Raw genomic sequence first — 22,286 nt, forward strand, 5'->3', positions numbered from 1 at the left:
AAAAAAATGCCCTCTTTTTATACAAAGTCAGTTTCCTCAAATATACAAAAATTCTCCAAATAATTAAATTAAATCCTGCAACGCCGACTCTTCAGCCTAAGCCCAAATCTAGCAATCCTCGTCCATCTTCGGTACCTGAAACTGGAGGGTGGTGAGACAAAAGTCCCAGTAGGAAAAACCATAACAAGAATTTCATGGAGGTTTAATAAAACAACTTCACAAAATAAACATATACAGGTGAGTATAAACAAAATACATATGCATTTCATGAAAACATTTAATAAAAATATTGAAGCAAAACCTCCCCATGTTATTCAAGGTATAGAGAACCCTACACTGAAAAAGAATTATCTCCTCACTGGATCATCAAAAACCTCAAGCTCCAGCCTCCTCTGGCTGCTCTCCTCTCTGTAATTCTCGTCTCTCTGCTCTCCTCAAACTCTCTGTGTCACTCTAATTTTTCCTTCTACTTTCGCATACAAATCAAGTCATAATCACCCAATTTAAAGGCAATTCCACTGACCCAACTCACCAACGGCTCTCCACTGACTCCATACACACGTCAATCTGCTCACCACACTTAAAAAGCAAAATGTAAGACAATATCATTTCATTTCATCTGATATGTCTTTCAAGCAACAGCCCACGTGACCAACCTGCTCCTCCTTTCTTTTCTTCTCAGTCGTCCATCTAACCCATCCTTATCTCTATCTTTTCCAAAACAAGATACAATATATATATATATATATATATATATATATATATATATATATATATAATCAAAAGGGTTAATTACAATAACACCCCCTGAGGTTTGACGTATTGACAGTCATATACAACTTAGCTATTTTTTGAACAAAGACACCCCTTGTGATAATTTTAATCCAAACAGGCCCTTAAAACATTAGAAAAGACGAAATTGCCCTTCAATATTTAATTCATTTTTATTGTAAAATATCATAACTCATGAAAACTCAAATTTACGCTTATATATATACATTATATACATTATTACCCTCATATATATATATATATATGGAAGAGCATCGGGGAAGAGAGAGCACTAGCCGCCACCACCCTCAACGATGTCGCCACACCCAATTCTCCAACCTCTACCCGCCACCTAATTGAAGACAACCCAAGAAAAAACCCACCCCTTCAATTTCACCCACCATTGCCTTCGATTTCACCTACCACCACTCACCACTGCCTAGGTTTCCAATCAAACCCCAATTGATTAGTGGCCATTAGAGACCTTTGGTTCGCCGCCGGCGACGACAGACCCTTCTGTCCTTCCTCCCAACGACCACAAAGGCTTTCACATCTCCAATCAAAATCAACCCAATCACCACTCACCACCACCAACACCGCTGTTGTCGTCAATTTCGCCGTCGTGGATTGTCAATGGAGATGACCCATCTTGGCCACTGGCAATGTAGATAAGGGCATGTGAATCCGCTTGTTCAATGGATTTCTTGATACAATAAAATGTTTTCAACAATAATTTGTTAAGATATACCAACCTTCGTACTATGGGAACATAAAATAAACCCAATAATTGCGGGAAATGGAAGCAGAGTTTTGGCTAAAGAATTTACAAAAAAATTGTGCTCATTGCTACTTAGAGGGTTTGCACATCAGTAATTTTAAGATTATGGAAAACTTTACATAATACAGAACAGAATTTGGCAAAATAAATTCCTCTAAATTGAACCACAATCATCATAGAATCTAACTACAAACTAATCAAATGTTATTCAACAAAGTTGAGATTAAATGAACCCAATCAAAAGTCAACAATGAAACAAAAGATTGAATTAAGCCAGCTAGCGAAGTTTCTTTTTAACTGACTAGAATTTGGCATTCAATAATATAGGTGGTGGTGGTGGCTATGGTGAAGCTGTGTAGTGGTGGCTAGGGGTAGCAATTCGTGTTGGCGTGTCGTGTTCGTGTCGACACGATTACGACACGGACACGATTAGGGTTAACACGAACATGACACGATTATTAATCGTGTTTAAGACCCTTGACATGAACATGACACCATTATTATACATGTAACACGATACGATATGCATAACCTGTTTAATAAATGGGTCAAGATTTGACACGACACGAAAAGACACATTTAAGTCATTTTCGACACGAATACGACATATTTTGCTAAATGGGTCATTTTTGACACGAACACGACATGTTTAGTTAATCGGATTAATCGTGTCATAATCATGTTTACAGGGTCAAACACGAACAGGACACGTTTAGTTAGCGGGTCAATCCGTGTCGACACGATTATGACACGAACACAATTAACCCAAACCCTAACCCACTTATCTCGTGTCGTGTCAAATATTGTCACCCCTAGTGGTGGCAGTGGTTGTGATGGGGTGTGGGTGCTTGGTTTATTAGTACGAGTGGGGGTGGGTCTTAGGGTATTGTAGTCAATTAAAAATAATTATTTTTAGGTAAATTGATAATTTAATGGGTTAAAGGGCAATAATGTCAATTTATTGTCACTGGGTGTCTTTGTTAACTTTATCAAACTTAAAGGGGAATCATCGTTCAAAAATGGCCCAACTTATATATAACTGTCATTACGTCAAACCTCAGGGGATATCATTGTAATTAACCCTAATAAAAACAAACCAAATCAAATGTTATGGGACCCACAAAAATCACAATTTCAATCTTTCTTTTTCTCTCATCATTACGGTCAAGTGCTCCCTCTTTCCACTTCCTAGCTTACTATATATATATATAACTCCATCTGTCAAAACATATATGAATATATATATTATAACAAAATAAAAATTCAAGACCCATTAATATCTTTAAATGTGGGACCCATGCCAAACCACTACAAATCTCAATTTTCTCTTCATTTCTTTCCACTTCCGCGATTGGCATGAAACATCCCCACAGCAGACAACATATATAAACTATATTTATAAAATATCAAAACTAAGCCTCTACTAACTTGATAAAACAAATAATTAAAGAAAATATCAACACTAAAGAACAAAATATTAATAACTCAAAATCACCAAAAATTAAATAATCAATCTTGACTAAAAATCATAAAATTTAAAATCTTAAAAATCCGGGTTATCACAATATTCCTAGTTGAGATAGGTAGCTGGATATAGGGATGTGTATGCCTTGGTAAAAGAAGGACTTATGACCACCTTGTGTGCGCTTTGCATGAGATACCCACTATCCGGTTGAGTATGCCCTTTGCATAAGATACCCACTATCCGGTTGAGTCTGCCCTTAGTCCAATGAGAGTCTTAAGTGTGTATATATATTTCTATCGAATATGTAGATATTGCATGAGTTAGCTAGGGATATAACGTTTATCAGATCTCTATTTGGGTTGTAAAAATGACTTGTTCGTGGGTTTTGACCCATCTTTGTTATATTTTTCAAGTCCTCATCAGTAGCAGGCCTAGTGGTTGATCATGAAGAGCAGAGACTACTATTAATCACTCTTCCGATGTCGTCAATGTAAGAATTTCCACTATGTCTTTTTTATTCAGTTTTAGACTTTTATTATTAATTTTAGTTATGGGATTTTATTAGGTTTTCATGATACAGATTGTCGAGTTGTATTCTGAAGAATTATTTACGTTTGGGGATTATTGGATTTACTTAGAGGATTAATTATTTATTACTTAGTTTCCTTTTCAGCGATATTATTTATTTATTATTTATCCTTTTGTATTGTGTGTTTATTTATTATTAATTGTTTGATGTCCCCTGGTTTTAGGCGCGGACTTGATCAACCCGTGTCTCTGAAATTAGGAGTACCACAGGAACCAACACCGTTGAGTTAATTATGTCTTGTTTGAGTTAGAGTAATTCAATCTGTGTAACCCGTTTAACTATATGTGTTGTACAAAAAATTATATTTAAGTTCCAAAACAGCATCTAAAATTGTGTCTTATAATTTTCTTTTTTGTAGACTATAGACTATATAATTTTTCTTTGTAGTAAATAAGTCATTAAACGGATTACACGTCTAACTCATTTAATAAATAAGTCGAGTTAGTGTTAAGAGTTCCTGACATTAATATTAAACGAGTCATATTCGGATTGAGTTATTTAGTAGAATAGTCTCATATTGATATTATGACCCACGAGCACTAATTAGCTATCGACCTTGTCATATATTTTTTTATTTTGTTAATGATTAATAATAATAAAATCAAGATAAATAATGCAATTTTTTTTCCGAAAAGGTTAAATAATGCAATTTTTGCATATTGAATATTATTATTATTATAGTGAATAAGGAAAAATGAAAAAAAAACCCCTGAGCTATTGGTAAATTTCAATTAACCCCCTGAATTATAAAAAACTCCCTTGAACTATGAATTTGTTGCATTTTACCCCACCACGTCAGCTGCCCATGCCGGAAAAAAATTCTGACCAGTTTACCCTTTAGAAGACTACATCATTTTAACTTGACCCTTACCAAACCTTTTTTTTTTCAGTGACCACTTATGCACCCAAACGGGCCAACAACAAGCTAGAGAGAGAGAGAAGAGATGGTGGTTCGCGGAAAAACTGTGGCGAAGAGCTCGCTGGTGTGACTGGCGCAGCGGTGGGCGATGGCGTAACTAGTGCAGTGAAGAGCTTAGCTTGGCGATGGAGTAGCGGCAGCGGCGAGCTTGGAGATGGAGAGCGAAGACGACTGTGAGAATGTTGATGGCACCGGCGAGACAAATTCGGTTACGGCAGATCCAGTGGAGACGACTGGTTCAGTTGTGGCTATGATGAGCTCTGCGAAGAGGGAGATGATTGGGTCTTGGAGATCCGGCGAGACAGATCTAAGACTTGGATTTACAGATCGGACTGGGTTGAGAACTCGGAAGCGAGCCGAGAAGTGATCACCGAATGATTCATGATATCATGGATAGAGTAGCGGTAGATGAGATCGATGGAGCAGAGGGTAGAACAGCGGCGGTGAACATTGCCGCCATGAACTTCACGTCGATTTCTTCGTCCCTACATCGACACCAATAATCAAACCCTATGTCCAACGCTTTATCAACTCCTCAGTCTGACGTTCCAGATCTACGTCGTTGTTCGTGGCGATAAAGCCCATCGGAAAAGCTTCGGTCGCCGGAGAGTCCCAACGCCCTTTGATTCTTCGCTGTCCTTGATAGGCGCGTTTGTACCCACGACAAATGTGGTGTCCGAGGTGTGGTCTGTGGTGAGAATTTGTGAAGGATATGTGGGTTGTGTTGTTGATATAGGGTTTCTTTTTAGGATTTTCTTTTTTCTGTATCTTTGTGGTCAATTAATGACATCCAGAAAATCAATCTTTTCGATTATGGGCTCAATTAAGTCGGACGATGTATGATTGAATATAAATTAAATACACATCTTTATAAAATTCTTACTCCCAAACACATCCTTACATCATGTACGTTTGTATATAATTGGAGTGTAATTCAAACAAACTTAGGTTTTTCATTGGGAGTGGTTTCACACAACAGAAGACTTGGTTTTTCCATGGGAGTGCAGTTATGGGGACGGTGGTGATGGTGCCAGTATCCAGAAGACTTGTATGATTAAATAAAGTTCTACAATGAACATGAATTTTGGAGAAGATGAACAATAATTTTTTACTCTGTGTGTGTGTGTATATATATAGACATAAGGACGTGTTTGGGTGTTTAAAGGGTGTTTGGATTTAATTGTTATAATAATAAGGGGCTTTAGTGTCTTTTCAACCTCATAAGGGTATTATGGTCATTAAAATTATAGTGTATACCGGAACAGTGATGGATCCGACCGGAAGAGTGATGGATGGAGTGATCTGTAACAAATTTGTATAGTTTAGGGAGTTTTATGTAATTTTGATAGTTTAGGGGGTTAATTGCAAGTTTCTCAATAGTATAAGGGGTTTTTTTGCGAATATTATTAGTCTACTAAACTTTTAGAAGTTCGCGCTGCTGTACTACATATAAATAAAACTACAACTGATGATGGGCCAACTCAAGAGCAAGAGCCGGTCTATTTGATAGCAACTATCCATTATCATCAACAACCCAATAAATCAAATTAGGGAACCCAATCGAAACCCTAATCAATCGATCGTTATTTTCCTCCCTAAAATCCGTTCTCTCGCATCCTCAATCTTTCAAATAAGCCAATTAGAATTTCTACCTTGCGCTCCATTTGGGTGTAGCTTCTGCGAATCCATCTACACTCGAAGAGAAGTCTTCACTGTTTGACGAACCCAATGTCGAGAGACAGCAATGACCGATTACCGATGGAAAACTTTAGAGCTGCGGTTATGGAAATGGCAAGCAGACATCCAAACAAACCCTTAACGGAGGCGCGAAAATGTCTAATTGATAAACGCATCCGAGAGTTCTTCGCCCACACGCCCAGCCCTCCTGATCATCCCCCTTACTCTGCGGTAATTATTTCTCAATTTTTAAATTCAACGACTATATATACATATATTTTTTTTATTTTTTTGTAGATATCATACATGAATGATAAAATTGTGACTTTGTGCTGCGAATGATAAAATTGGGACTTTGAGCTGGTTTTTTAAATTAGGGTTTTTGTGTGAAGACCCAGATGCATGAATGCATGATTGTATTTGTTTTGAGGTGAAAAAAAAAGAAAAAAAGAAAAAACCATTATTAACTGAATTGGGGACTTTGAGCTACAATGGAGTAACTTTCTATTTTTTAAATGTTCAAATATGGACAATCTGGGTTTGGTGGTTGGAAAATGATAGGTTATAGAGGAGTGGTATAATTGCTCTGCTTTTGTCTGTTAGTATTTACGTACGTGTGTGTCTTTGTGTTTGTTGCTTTGTCTGTGTAGATGTTAGTAGTGTGTACATTGCATGTTGATGGATAAAATCTTTTGGGTGGTGTCATGTTGTGCAGATGATACACAGGGCACTTCAAGAGTTGAACGAGGAAGGTGGTTCTAGTGAAGAGTCAATATCAAATTTTATTAGAAAGGAGTATAAAGAATTGCCATGGGCACATTCTGTATTCTTGAATCATCATCTGGGGAAACTTTGTGTGAGTGGTGAGATTGTTTTGACTCGTGACAATTCTTATTTGCTTGCTGGTGCAATCAGGAAACAAAAACCTAGCTCTAGACGTCCTTCTAAGAGGAAGGAACTGAAGAGAAAGCGAAGCAAGAAGCGGCAAAGGGAACTGGGTTGTCCATGTAACAAACAAGAAATTGAAGCAGAATATCACTTGAAAGAACAAATGGAAGTGATTGAAGAACTGAATCAAGCACTAGAAGATAATACTGAAATGGTTGACAAACAAAATCAAGCGCCAATTGGTGAGATGTTGCAATCCTATGATGATGGTGAGAAGGGTGATGGTAGAAAATTAAAAGTGCTGCCTGTTGAGTCTCTTGGGTCCATTATGGAAGAAGAAATTGGAGCAGAATATCAGTTAGAAGAATCAAGGGAAGGGATTGAAGAACTAAATCAAGCACTAGAACATTATACTTTTGACAAACAAAATCAAGCGTCAATCAGTGAGATGTTGCAATCCTGTGATGATGGTGAGAAGGGTGATGGTAGGAAATTAAAGTTGCTCCCCTTTGAGTCTCTTGGGCCCATTATGGAAGAAGAAATTGAAGATGAATATCAGTTAAAAGAACCAATGGAAGTGATTGAAGAACAAAATGAAGCATTAGAAGATGAGAAGGATGATGATATCAGTGAGATGTTGCAATCCTGTGATGATCGTGAGAAGGGTGATGGTTGGAAATTAAAGGTGCTGCCCGTTGAGGCTCTTGGCTCCATTATGGAAGAAGAAATTGAATCAGAATATCTATTGAAAGAACCGATGGAAGGGATTGTAGAACAAAATCAAGCATTAGAATATGAGAAGGATGATGATATCAGTGAGATGTTGCAATCCTGTGATGATGGTGAGAAGGGTGATGGTAGGAAATTAAAATTGCTGCCCGTTGAGGCTCTTGGGCCCATTATGGAAGAAGAAGTTGAATCAGAATATCAGTTGAAAGAACTGATGGAAGGATTGAAAGAACCGTTGGAAGGGATTGAAGAACAAAATGAAGCATTAGACTATGAGAAGGATGGTGATATCAGTGAGATGTTGCAATCCTGTGATGCTGGTGAGAAGGGTGAGGGCAGGAAATTAAAGGTGCTGCCCGTTGAGTCTCTTGGGCCCATTATGGAAGAAGAAATTGAAGCAGAATATCAGTTGAAAGAACCGATGGAAGGGATTGAAGAACAAAATCAAGCATTAGAAGATGAGAAGAATTATGAAAGTTTAAAGTTGCCGTCTGTTGAGTCCCTTGAGCCTATTATGGAAGAAGAGAAAAAAGAATCTTCAGAGGAAGAGCAGCCGATGAAGAGTGCTGGAGAGGAAAATTCTGATATTGTTGTTTTGCAGCCGGAACAGCAATTAGATCTTCCACTTCCTGAAAAATTTTCGGAACTAAAATCAACAGAATTGAGTTACACACCGGATCAGCTGGAGCAGCGGACACAGGAGAAGCCACAACGTAGGCAATTACGGCCTCGACCTCCTAAAGCTGGATCACTGACAGATACAAGTATGACATCCTTGCCCTCACAAAATCAGCATGAGGTGCAGCGGATGCAGGAGAAGCCACAACGTAGGAAATTACGGCCTCGACCTCCCAAAGCTGGATCACTGACAGATACAAGTATGGCTGAATCCTTGCCCTCACAACATCAGCATGAGGAGCAGCAGACACAGGAGAAGCCACGACGTAGGCAATTACGGCCTCGACCTCCTAAAGCTGGATCACTGGCTGCTGCAAGTACGACTGAATCATTGCCCCGTCAACAGGAGCAGCTGGAGCAAGTGGAGCAACCAGAGCATCGAGGTCCGGGGAGGCCTAAGAAGCAACGGGAGCAGCTGGAGCAAGTGGAGCAACCGGAGCGTCGAGGCCGTGGGAGGCCTAGAAAGCAGCAGGAGGAACCGAAGCAGCAGGCGCAACCAAAGCGTCGAGGCCGGGGGAGGCCTCCTAAAGCCCAAACCAACTAGTAGCATGGATATGAAGACTCAATGAAGTGGCAGCAGAAGCCTAAGTGTTGGGACCTGGAAGGTTGCTAAAGCTGTGAATTCAAGGACAGTAACTGTGGTAAGTGAAATTTTGTACTTTTGACTAGCATCAACACCATAGTGGCTGCTGTGTGCAACATAGTATATGTGTAGTAGAAGTAGGATTTTGGGGCTTCAACTGTGTTCTGTCACTGGTAATCATCACTTAGTTAATTTGTTGCTGCTGTATATTGTTGGTTTGGATTCCTTTAGATTTGTTGATGTTTTGCGTTTGGATTCTTCTTTCCATGAAAGATAATCACTTAGGGTAGGCTATTCAGTGGAAAGAAGATAATCACTTAGGGTAGGCTATTCAGTTCTTCCGGTTAACCTTTCTTGGTTTAGCTCCCGGAAACCCAAAATTTAGAATTGCAAATATGGACTCAGAACTCAGAAGGGGAATTATCATTGCACACAATAAATAATTATAACTAATTATTTAAAAAAAAAAAACAATTAGATTTAGTAAAATACTTATCAGCAAAATTCTCATATGAAGATTCTACTTTTTCCTCTCTTATAGTCGGATTTAGAATGATGGAACAAAGCCATATCCATGTTCTGCCATTAGTGTTGTCGATAGCATCTGCTCCACTTCAAGTTCTTTGTTCTCTTTTCAAACCGGCCTTAGATCCGGGGCTGGTTTCTGCATAGGCCTTCCTTGAGGCATATCTGATTGTCTTCTCAAACTTTCTTATCTTCTTCTCTCTGTACCTTAGGACTCTGGCTTCTCTGTCCATTGGAGGGATCTGACTGGGATTGTTCGTGAAAAGGTCAATTGTTTCCTTTGGGAGGCCTTGGGTGCGAGATTGAGACATCGCTCAATGTAGGTTCCGGTACACGCCAACATCCATGGATGAAGTAGAGATCTGATCGCAAAATTACAAAAAACACAGAGTCGGTTACAAATTGCATGAAACTTTTCATTGGGATGATTGAAGATTGACTATTCATTTAGTCTCGGTTTGTTTGGACGTAAAATATTTTTTTTGAATTTTTTTTTTTTTTTTTTTTTTTCAAGTAAAATATTCTTTTATTTTGACTTTGTCGGTGTTTGGCAAAGCTCTACGTTGAGGTTGAGGTCGAGTCCATCGGGCGGGACATGTAAAATAACTTGCCGAAAATTGATGGATAAGTTATTTTTGTTAAATTTTAATATTTTTTTTCTTTGTAAATATTTTACAACAACCAGACATCAGAAAATAAAAAATATTTTACATCCAAACAAATAGAGTTTTGATTACTTAGGAAAATAAGATAATTTAAAATGTGATATTTTTGTCATGAAACCAGACCAAAGTGGTCTTCAACAGATGCAAGGCGTTGGTGAATTACTTGGTCAGAATTAGGTGGTGGTGGTGGTGGTGGTGGTGGTGGTTGGCTGCGTAACCCTTACAGCCTCTCTATCTCAAGTTTTGGCAGTGCAATGGAATGAGGTTTAGTTCTCTTTGGAATTGTGATTTATGTAATAGATTCCCTGCTGTTAGGACACCCCGCGAAGACAAACAAAATTATGCTAATGTCAGCAGCGGAAAATGAATAAAATCTGTTATGTCTTTCTAAATGCTTGAAATGACAATATGACTATTCGATGAAGCTCAAAATGCTCGAAAAAGAACAATTATAAACTAATCTATAAATAACAATAAAAAATTAATCTTTTAATTATAAATATTTTAATGATAATAATTTTAATATAATTAAATAACAATAAAAAAATAGTTTTTTTTTTTTTTAAAGGTAAATTCAATTTTTTATATACCCTATAAAAGTGTATTCTATTTTGATTATTTATATACACTTTTAAATAATTTTTTTAATATACAAAAAAAAATGTTATACGCAACAATTGTCATATTTCTCTTTATTAACATCACTTTTCTTTTTTCTTTTTTTCTTTTAGTTTCTTTTTTTTCCCAAAGACTTATAGTTTTAAAGGAGTCTCTCAATTAAACAAGAAATCCAAGCAACTTCTTCATGTCAGTTCAAAATTATATAATCGGCGGTTGACATTCAGATTTTGCCTGTATGAATCCTTCTCATTCTACCTATCTTGCTCTTTTCTATCCATCCTTTCTTTCAAGAATTTTCTCTGAACAAAAATTGTTGGAAATATTTTTTTTCTATGTTCTAATGCAACTTCAAACCTTTCCAAGAAAAGTCGTTTTTGGTTGAAGCACACAACTCAAACCCTATCCCTATTTTTGTTTTAAGGTATGTTTCAATTTGAATTTTGGTACAAATTTAATCAACATCCATTTGTTTTTTGAAGGTAAGTTTCAATTTTGAATTCTATACTAACCAATTTCCAACATTTTTGATTAACAAGCCATACAACTTTTGTTTTTACTTCTACCCTATGATTAGTTCCGTTTTGGGTTGCACCATGTAGAAAATAGAATATTATGTCGAAACTACGACAATACTCATCCACCACATCCATCCGTCTCAAAAGCATTACTATTATTAATTGATTTTGAAATTCTATTTTATTTTTTTCCCACTTTCTTATATTATGTTAATTAAAATAAGTGACATAATTTATTACTGTTAATTGCAAAACTATTTTTTCAAACCGATCCTTAAAATTTTGGTTTAAAATTTTTAACCCTTTAATACAATACTTGAAACGTCATGTCTTCTATACATCTAATTTAGTTTCAGTCATAATGTAATTGTAAAGGTTATGAACTCATTTAACCTTGATAATAAGTGATGTCACTTTTTTGATATATCAAAACAATCTCAATTTGCCTAGAACCTAAAAAATAGATAGATAAGTAAGAAAATTAGGACAGTGCTTAGGAAAGGCTGAACAAGATGATAATTCAATATGATTAGAGAGGACGAGCAAAATCTCTCCATGACAAGCCACCATGTTGATCAATTTCATGGCTTTCTGACTTTTCAGTGTTTTTAATTCAACTGTAACAAAATTTAAAATGATTATTACTATTATTATTATTATTATTATTATTTAGGACAAAGTACAGAAAATCCCCCTCGACTTGTAACTTTTTCCAATATTTCCCCCTTGTCTAATTTTTTGCCAAAGAATTCCCCTCGACTTGTAGCCCTTTCCAATAAATCTCCTTTGTTCAATTTTTTTTACCAAATAACCCCCCTCAACTATCTAAAGAGTGTAAAAGAGTTGATATTTGGACCAAAATGCCCTTTTATTTAAATCTTAATTTTTCTGAACTTCAAAATTCATATCTCACAAACCGTACATCCAAATATTGTGAGTAATATATGCACGGAAAGGTTATAAAACAAAGATTCCAGAAATATAAGATTTGTTTAACAAATCATAACCAAAGAGAAATAGACAATTTAAAATAATTTACTGCAATAATTTTATTTTATTTTATTTTTTATAAAATACTGGATTTATTTGAAACAAAATTTTCAAAATTATTCACTTTCATAAAAAGCATAACATATAAAAAAATTAGCCCCAATAGAGACCCAATATTCATTTTTAAATTTTTTAAATGGCGAGTCTATAAAAGAATGAAAATACTTTGACGCAAAATATGATATCTCATGAAATTGATCTCTGTTGGGGTTAAATTTTTTATATATTCGACTCGATATGGAAATGAATAATTTTGAAAATTTTCTTGCAAATATCTCAAGTATTTTATTTATTAAAAATAAAATAAGATTGTTTGAGTAGATTTTTAGATTTCCTATTTTTCTCTAGTTATGAAGGTTTGTTGTACAAATTTTATATTTCTGGAATCTTTATTTTATAAGCTTTCTGTACATATATTATTATTAATTTTTAAATGTAAGGTTTGTGAGATATGAATTTTTGAAGTTTGGGAGAATTAATATTTAAATAAAAGGGTATTTTAGTCCAATTATCAACTTTTTTACCCCCTTCAGATAGTTGAGGGAGGTTCTTTGGTAAAAAATTAGACAAGGAGGATTTATTGGAAAAATGATACAAGTCGAGGTGGGTTCTTTGGTAAAAAAATAAACAAGAGGGGTTTACTAGAAAATGCTACAAGTCGATGGGGGATTTTCTGTACTTTGCCCTTTTATTTATTCAAAATGAAAATAGTTTTAACATCGGACTCTTTAATATTTCTCAACACATTCATGTCCCTAACATTAATTAATAAAATTAGAAACATAAAATTCAAAATTACCTTAAAAGTATTTTACTCCAAAACAAATACTGTTCTATTCAAAATTTAAGTCAAATTAAATGAAATGGGACATAGTTCCATAACAGAAACATTAATAAAGCAGGTATGAAATATGACAGAATAAACATGCTAATATATAAAAAAAGTTAGAAACAAAATTTCGAAATATGTTTGTTGTTAGAAAACCTAGATCTAAACACAAGGATATCGCTTAGAGCAATTTCTACCGTTGGAACTAAAATTCGGAGTTGACACAGGTGACATGTAGGAGTCATTATATGAGTATAATTGTAATACCCCGTAATTTTAAAGAGTGTATTTAAATTTATTTTGTGTTAGGTTAATTAATTTTATTTATTTGTGCATGTAATATTGATTTATGTTCTATATAGTATAATGATTAGTTTTAAAATTTTTATTGGTTATGTTTTAGATTAATTATTATTATTTAATTAAAGTATTTAATTTGTATATAATAATAATAATAATGATTATAAAAGTTTATTAATAATAATAATATAATAATAATAATGATTATAAAAGTTTATTAATAATAATAATAGTTATAATAATAATAATAGTATTAAACCAATGTCATGATGAAATTAGAGATTAGGATAGGATTGCATCAATGTTTATGGGTGGAATTGAAGCCATATGGTTGGGAAGGTGGTTAGTAAATGTAAAAATTAGATATTTGTAATATTTATATTATATAAATTAGCTAGCCTACCTTAGAATGAAAAAAAAAAAAAAAAGGAAGTTAGAAACAAAGTATAAATTCTAGAGAGCCATTGTAAAAGTGTGGAAAGGAAGAGAGAGAAAGAAAGGAGCTTGGACCGGTGTAGGGAATTTACCCGACTACGCGCAACCGGCGGATTTATTTTAAATCCAAAAAGGCAAGTTATTATCTACTTTTCCCCTTTGAATCCATAAATTAATTGTTTAGATTATTTAAATAATTATAGAGCTTAGAGATCATGCTAGGAAATTATTAAATTAAATTTTTTTAATTTATTAAAGAAAGGAATTTTAATTATTAAGGGTGGTCAACAATTATTTTATGGCCTATGTAATCAAAATATAGCTAAAAATAATTATTATGGCCTTTGGGATTTTTTTTAGAATTTTTAGGAATTTTTCGGGGCTTTTCTGCATTTTCCGGCGACCTTCCGGCGAGTTTTCCGGTCGCCGGCAGTGGGGGAGATGACCGGAGTCATCCGGTGTGATACGGCGCACTATAGTTACTGTGCGCATGGATATCTGGCCGTTAGATGAGTAACTAATCAGCAGATTGATTCGGTGTAGTCCAATACACCATAAGATGGTGCACGCGCGAACCAGGACCCTTGGATTAGAAGAACTAAGATAGGATCAATCCAGTGTAGCGCGCCCACATAGAAACGGTACAACCGACCAACCAGCACACGCCGCGTCATCAGGATGCATTAGTGCACGCGTGGCGGCGCGTGCGCGCGCGTGGCTGATGCCAGACGCGCGTGGAGGCGCGTGTAAGCGCGTGCGCGTGTGAGGAAAGTGGCGGCGCGTGTAGGAAGCTCTGGGAGGCGCGTGGGGGCGCGTGAGGGACCCCTACAACTACTGGAAAAGTCCAGAATACCCCTAAGGCCTGTTTTGTAATTTCCAGAACCTTAAACTTGCACTTTTGGGCCTATGGTTGGCACTTACGGGTTTAACGGGACATTAAATTATTATTTTATTAACCGTTAGTTATTATTATGTCCGATCAATATTTTTAAATATTAATTGTGTCGTTTTCATTACAGATCACCATTAAACGGATGTAGTTAATTTAATGACATTGTTAATCATTAATTGTGTTGTTATTTTATTAAACAGTATTAAATCATTAATGTTAAAATTAAATGATTACATGGTTTTAATTCAAATAAATTGTCCGTTATACATTGCAGGATTATTTATGTTGTTAATGATATACAAACCATGATTATTATACTATGTGCATTTCAGGAAATAAATGGACTGTTTAATTATGTCACATTTATATTATATGGATGAGTTGCCATATAGAACCATGTGAGCTGGCTAATAAGTTTAGACTCATTTATACCTTATGCATTCGTTGCTATAGACAGATGTGTGGCTGTCGGGGTATGTGGTTTAATATTATTGGCATGTGTTGCCTAATTGACATACTCGGTATATTTATTAATGTTGTTGGCATGTGTTGCCTAATTTATATGCTCAGCATATTCATCAGTACTTTGCAAGGTGTTATCGCTGTGTAGTTCGTTATAGTCTGTGTTGTCAGTACCGTGCACCATGTATAATAGCTGATTTCCCGGGTGGGGAAAGGCGACACTTAACCACCTAGTGTGAGTCTAAGTGATCACCGTCTATTCTGGTTGAGGTCATGTTATACATGGGATAGTTCCCTTAGGATGTATACAGATATAGTACTCAACCGATTCATAATGATTAATTTATTTGATTCTCTGATTTGGGTCATAGTAGAGAGGACTTGCTCGTGGGGTTGACCCACCATTGTTGTTATTTCAGGATACGGTCAGTACCCGTTCCAAGGTTGAGGTTAGCAATGTGGGACCACCATCCGAACTCATCTACTCTTACGATCCAGTTCAGGGTAGAAGTTTTACGTATTACTTCAGTTTCAGTTTTTATTTACTTTTGACGTTGAACTCTCAGGTTTATATTTAGGGATCCTTGACATAGGATTTCCAAGTTGTAATGGAGTACTGTATTTAAATAAAGGATGGATGGATGTTGTATTATTTAGTATTCCTTTCCTGTCTAAATTCTTTTATTATCATCATTTTGTATTCCATGCTTGTATATTGCCAAATGTTTTTGATATCCCTCGTTTTTCGTGTATAAGCCTGATCAACTTATGCGTGGAAAATGTGGGGGTGTTACAGTTGGTATCAGAGCATTCCAGGTTCGAGTGTCTTAGGGATCTGTGATTACTATACTTCCGCGTTGTGTATTCTGATAATTAGAGCCTAAGTATTAGGGTTCTTTGTATTCTTTTAGTCGGTCCATTATAATGTACTGACGTTAGATTTTTCTGAATTTAAAAGAAGGATGTCTCGGCGTGGGACAAGGAATGCGAACCGTCATCGCAGTATTTCCCCAACTCAAAATGAGAATCAGGAATTTTCCCCTCAAGTTGCTGATATCATTGCACGAGCTGTGGCAGCAGGAGTAGCATCTGCTCTACAGAACCAGCAACCTCCTCCGATAGTACCTGTTCCTAAACCAGTGGCGCAGCCAATGTCATGGGACAAAACTCGTCACTCGTTTATCAGAGGGAATCCACCGACATTTGCGGGGTCCACAGATGTCTTGTTAGCATATCAGTGGAAACAGGAGAGCGAGCGTCATCTTCGGATGGTAATCTGTACCGAAGTGCAGAAACAGATGCTGGCTACGTTTATGCTGATAGGCAATGCATTGCAGTGGTGGGAGTCTATTACTACTGTCGAAGAGAGGACCAGATTGACTTATGCTGAATTTCAGACTCGCTTTGACGACAAGTATTTTCCTATGTCAGTAAGATCAGCGATGAAGACTGAATTTCTGGATCTGCAACAGGAGGATATGACTGTGGCTGAGTATGAACAGAAGTTCATTAATTTGTCATTATTTGCACCAGAGGAGGTCAATACGGAAGAAAAGAAGAGAGACCGCTTTGTGAAAGGGTTGATATGGCCGATTAAAGTGGTGATCATAGGTAGTCCTGCATATACTACTTATATCCAGGTGGTTAATGCCGCCTTACAGCACTGCCAGATGAGGAGTGATTACCGGAAGTCCAAGGGAGATAAGCGGGCTAATCGAGACTACCAGACAGTGGAGAAAGGAAGCAGCAGTGGTACCAAGTCCAATGATCGGGGCAGATTTCAAGGACATCAACCTTGGAAGAAAAACAAAGGAAACCTAGATGTGCAGAGGGATGGAGTCCCTAATCAGGGTAGACAAGGTGGGATACCTCAGACCGGACAGGAACAGTGGTCGGGAAGTCAACAGAGGAGGCAGACAGGTCCTTTTACGGGACGTTGTTATCACTGTAGAGAGATTGGGCATCCGGCCAGGATGTGTCCCAAAGCTAAGCAGGGACAGTATGGGCAGCCGAGATCTAATCAGCCGTTACCTCTACCGGCCCCACCGATGCCACGTGGGCAAGTTTAAAATGTTCCGGCACTTCCAGCACCACCATTTCCTTCGGGACAACCTCCACAGCAGTTGCATCATGGCAGAGTTTATAACTTCATGCCACATAATGCACAGGCTCCTCAGGCTATTGATGGTATGTTTTCTACACATGGTAGAACTGCTCGTATACTGTTTGACACTGGTGCATCACATTCTTTTGTGTCTAGATCTTTTGTTATCTTATCTGGTATGACGACTCAGTTATGTGACCAACCTCTTAATATTTATACACCATTGGGAGTTGGCGCAATTTTACAAGAGTGTAGCGGTGATATCCTTATAGATATGGGCTGACTTCGATTTCTTGCAAATTTGTTAGTGTTGGATATGTATTCGTATGATGTTATACTTGGGATGGACTGGTTATCTCAGTACCATGCTCAGGTTAACTGTTACGAAAAGTCTATTGTATTTTCTATACCAGGACAGGAGATGTATCTTCTCGTTGTACCACAACCTGATAGAGGGCCTAGCACTTATTTATTCGTTCTTGAGGAAGACTCACAGGAAGCGACTGCGGTATCTCTTGACAGCATCCCGGTAGTACAGGAATTCCAGGATGTATTCCAGGAAATTCCAGGCTTGCCACCGAGTCGAGAGATAGACTTCGTTATTGATTTAGCTCCAGGCACTACGCCTATTGCTAAGGCGCCGTACAGAATGGCACCAGTGGAGATGCGAGAGTTGAAGGATCAAATTCAGCAGTTGCTCAGCCAGGGATTTATTCACAGGAGTACTTCACCATGGGGAGCACCAGTACTGTTTGTAAAGAAGAAAGATGGATCTCTTCGTCTTTGTATTGATTACAGAGAACTGAACAAGGTCACTATTCGCAACAAGTACCCGTTGCCCAGAATTGATGACCTGTTTGATCAGTTGAAGGGAGCTACTTACTTCTCAAAGATCGATTTGAGGTCTGGTTATCATCAGCTACAAGTCAGAGAACAAGATGTTCCAAAGACAGCATTTCTCACAAGGTACGGATCTTATGAGTTTCGTGTTATGCCTTTCGGTTTAACGAACGCTCCAGCTGTCTTTATGGACTTGATGAATAGAGTATTCAGAGAATACTTAGATCAGTTTGTCATTGTTTTCATTGATGATATTCTGGTTTACTCTAAGTCGGAGAAAGACCATGCCAGACATTTACGCACAGTATTGCAGACACTTCGAGAACATCAGTTGTTTGCGAAATTTGAGAAGTGTGAATTTTGGCAGAAAGAGGTCAAATTTCTGGGACATGTAGTGTCAGAAGAAGGGTTAGCAGTAGATCCAGCCAAGGTTGCGGCCGTTATGGAGTGGGGACAGCCTACCTCACCGACAGAGATTCGCAGTTTTCTGGGATTGGCGGGGTATTATCGCAGGTTCATCCAGGGATTTTCCAAAATTGCGGGTCCACTTACTCATCTGACTAAGAAGAATGTACCATTTGTATGGGATGATTCTTGTCAGACTGCTTTTGCTGAATTGAAGAGCAAGTTAACTTCTGCACCTGTCTTAGCCACACCTCAGAGTGGAATCGAGTATTTAGTATTTACCGACGCTTCTCTGAAGGGTTTGGGTTGTGTGTTGATGCAAGAAGAGCGACCAGTTTCTTATGGGTCTAGGAAGCTTAAGCCTCATGAGCTTAATTACCCGACTCACGATCTAGAGCTCGCAGCAGTGGTTTTTGCCTTGCGTATTTGAAGGCATTATCTTTTGGGGGAGACTTTTCGATTGTTTAGCGATCATAAAAGTCTATAGTATTTGTTCACACAGAGGGAACTGAATATGAGACAACGCATATGGTTGGAGTTCGTGAAAGACTATCATTTCTCTATACAGTATCATCCAAGGAAGGCGAATGTTGTAGCAGACGCACTCAGTCGCCGACCCTATGTCAGCCTTTCAGCTTTGTTTGCAACAGAGTGGGATGCTTTGAAGACTGTTGATGAGTTAGCAGACGCTTTTATAGCATGTGTGGTAGTAACTCCTTCTATCATTCATCAGGTCATTCAAGCGCAACTCTCAGATCAACAGTGTATTGATCGGGTTTCGGAGTTAGCCTCCGGAGATGTTCCTTTTTATTCTATAGGGACTGATGGAGGATTGAGGTACAAGGGACGTTTAATTGTGCCTTCAGCTGACAATTTGAGAAATGTTGTGATGAGAGAGACACACACTTCTCAGTTCTCTGTACATCCAGGGGGAGACAAGATGTATCAAGACATGAAACGCCAGTTTTGGTGGGCCGGCATGAAAAGAGATATAGCTATCTTTGTCTCTAAATGTAGCACCTGTCAGATGATTAAGATTGATCATCAGAGACCGCCAGGATCGTTACAGCCACTTCCCATACCAGAGTGGAAATGGGAGAGTATTTCCATGGACTTTATAGAGGGATTACCTACTTCATAGCATAATCACAACTCTATTTGGGTCATTGTTAATAGATTGACCAAGTCCGCTCACTTTTTGCCTGTTCGGTCAAACTTTACGTCAGAACAGTATGCTAAGCTGTATATTGCAGAAATGGTGAAACTTCATGGAGTACCATTGTCCATCGTATCAGATAGAGATCCGAAGTTTGTATCGGGATTTTGGAGGAGCTTTCAGCAGGCTTTGGGTACAGAACTTTATCTTAGCACTGCCTATCATCCTCAAACAGATGGACAGACTAAGCGAGTTAATCAGATTTTAGAAGACATGTTGCGGGCATGTGTTCTTGATTTTAAGGGCAATTGGGAGGAATATTTGCCGCTTTCAGAGTTTGCTTATAACAATAGTTATCAGAAAACTATTGGTATGGCACCATTTGAGGCTTTGTACGGTAGACCGTGTAGGTCTCCTGTCTGTTGGCTTGGAGTTGGTGAGAACAGCTTTTTGGGTCCTGAATTTATTAAGGACACGTCAGAAAAGATCGCTATCATTAGGGATCGGATGCGTACAGCTCAAAGCAGACAGAAAAGTTATGCTGACCGTCGAACTCGTGCTTTGGAATTTAAGGTTGGTGATCAGGTTTTGCTTAAGGTTTCTCCTATGAAGGGAGTAATGCGGTTTGGGTCAAAGGGTAAGTTATCGCCTCGTTTTGTGGGTCCTTTTATGATTACAGATCGGATTGGGGCAGTAGCTTATCGTCTGGCTCTACCAGATAATCTTCATAGGGTACATAATGTTTTTCATGTATCTATGCTACGAAAATTTCTACGGGAAGAAGATCGATATCAACACATTGATGTGGGTGAGATTGAGTTGCAACCCGATGCAACCTATTTGGAACAACCTTACTGTATTCTCGATCGTAGGAATCAGATACTGCGCACGAAGACTATTCCATTAGTACGTGTACAGTGGAGTCATCATAGTGCTACAGAGTCTACTTGGGAACGGGAAGATATTATCCGTGCCAAGTATCCAGAGCTTTTTAATATAGGTATGTAGTGAATTTCGGGGACGAAATTCCTTTATTAGGGGGGGAGAATGTAATACCCCGTAATTTTAAAGAGTGTATTTAAATTTATTTTGTGTTAGGTTAATTAATTTTATTTATTTGTGCATGTAATATTGATTTATATTCTATATAGTATAATGATTAGTTTTAAAATTTTTATTGGTTATGTTTTAGATTAATTATTATTATTTAATTAAAGTATTTAATTTGTATATAATAATAATAATAATAATGATTATAAAATTTTATTAATAATAATAATATAATAATAATAATGATTATAAAAGTTTATTAATAATAATAATAGTTATAATAATAATAATAGTATTAAACCAATGTCATGATGAAATTAGAGATTAGGATAGGATTGCATCAATGTTTATGGGTGGAATTGAAGCCATATGGTTGGGAAGGTGGTTAGTAAATGTAAAAATTAGATATTTGTAATATTTATATTATATAAATTAGCTAGCCTACCTTAGAATGAAAAAAAAAAAAAAGGAAGTTAGAAACAAAGTATAAATTCTAGAGAGCCATTGTAAAAGTGTGGAAAGGAAGAGAGAGAAAGAAAGGAGCTTGGACCGGTGTAGGGAATTTACCCGACTACGCGCAACCGGCGGATTTATTTTAAATCCAAAAAGGCAAGTTATTATCTACTTTTCCCCTTTGAATCCATAAATTAATTGTTTAGATTATTTAAATAATTATAGAGCTTAGAGATCATGCTAGGAAATTATTAAATTAAATTTTTTTAATTTATTAAAGAAAGGAATTTTAATTATTAAGGGTGGTCAACAATTATTTTATGGCCTATGTAATCAAAATATAGCTAAAAATAATTATTATGGCCTTTGGGATTTTTTTTAGAATTTTTAGGAATTTTTCGGGGCTTTTCTGCATTTTCCGGCGACCTTCCGGCGAGTTTTCCGGTCGCCGGCAGTGGGGGAGATGACCGGAGTCATCCGGTGTGATACGGCGCACTATAGTTACTGTGCGCATGGATATCTGGCCGTTAGATGAGTAACTAATCAGCAGATTGATTCGGTGTAGTCCAATACACCATAAGATGGTGCACGCGCGAACCAGGACCCTTGGATTAGAAGAACTAAGATAGGATCAATCCAGTGTAGCGCGCCCACATAGAAACGGTACAACCGACCAACCAGCACACGCCGCGTCATCAGGATGCATTAGTGCGCGCGTGGCTGATGCCAGACTCGCGTGGAGGTGCGTGTAAGCGCGTGCACGTGTGAGGAAAGTGGCGGCGCGTGTAGGAAGCTCTGGGAGGCGCGTGGGGGCGCGTGAGGGACCCCTACAACTACTGGAAAAGTCCAGAATACCCCTAAGGCCTGTTTTGTAATTTCCAGAACCTTAAACTTGCACTTTTGGGCC

General features: G+C 37.4%; 1 protein-coding gene across 2 annotated transcripts; it reads left to right on the forward strand.

Annotated features, from left to right (window-relative positions):
• The first annotated feature begins 5,987 nt into the window (after positions 1-5,987).
• On the forward strand, positions 5,988-10,111 carry LOC132311171 (uncharacterized). 2 transcript variants are annotated; one of them, XR_009482872.1, is made up of 3 exons: positions 5,988-6,430; positions 6,915-9,135; positions 9,815-10,111. XR_009482872.1 is itself a non-coding variant. In XM_059808938.1 (2 exons), the coding sequence occupies exons 1-2, from the start codon at positions 6,251-6,253 to the stop codon at positions 9,036-9,038; spliced, it is 2,304 nt and encodes a 767-aa protein (XP_059664921.1). In that variant the 5' UTR covers positions 5,988-6,250; the 3' UTR covers positions 9,039-9,284. The 2 variants fall into 2 exon arrangements, 1 of the variants encoding a protein (XP_059664921.1); XM_059808938.1 differs by lacking the exon at positions 9,815-10,111 and having other exon boundaries at positions 6,915-9,284.
• Positions 10,112-22,286: the final 12,175 nt, after the last annotated feature.

This window comes from Cornus florida, unplaced genomic scaffold (assembly GCF_030987335.1).
Source record: "Cornus florida cultivar Cherokee Brave unplaced genomic scaffold, ASM3098733v1 CherokeeBrave_3.0.0_Hap2_Chr06, whole genome shotgun sequence".
Taxonomy (NCBI): domain Eukaryota; kingdom Viridiplantae; phylum Streptophyta; class Magnoliopsida; order Cornales; family Cornaceae; genus Cornus; species Cornus florida.

Bases quoted from the DNA above. Each gene is read 5' to 3' on its own strand.
- LOC132311171 (XM_059808938.1), top strand. From the start codon at position 6,251: ATGTCGAGAGACAGCAATGACCGATTACCGATGGAAAACTTTAGAGCT. The intron at 6,431-6,914 runs GTAATTATTTCT...CATGTTGTGCAG, and splicing joins ATCATCCCCCTTACTCTGCG to ATGATACACAGGGCACTTCA.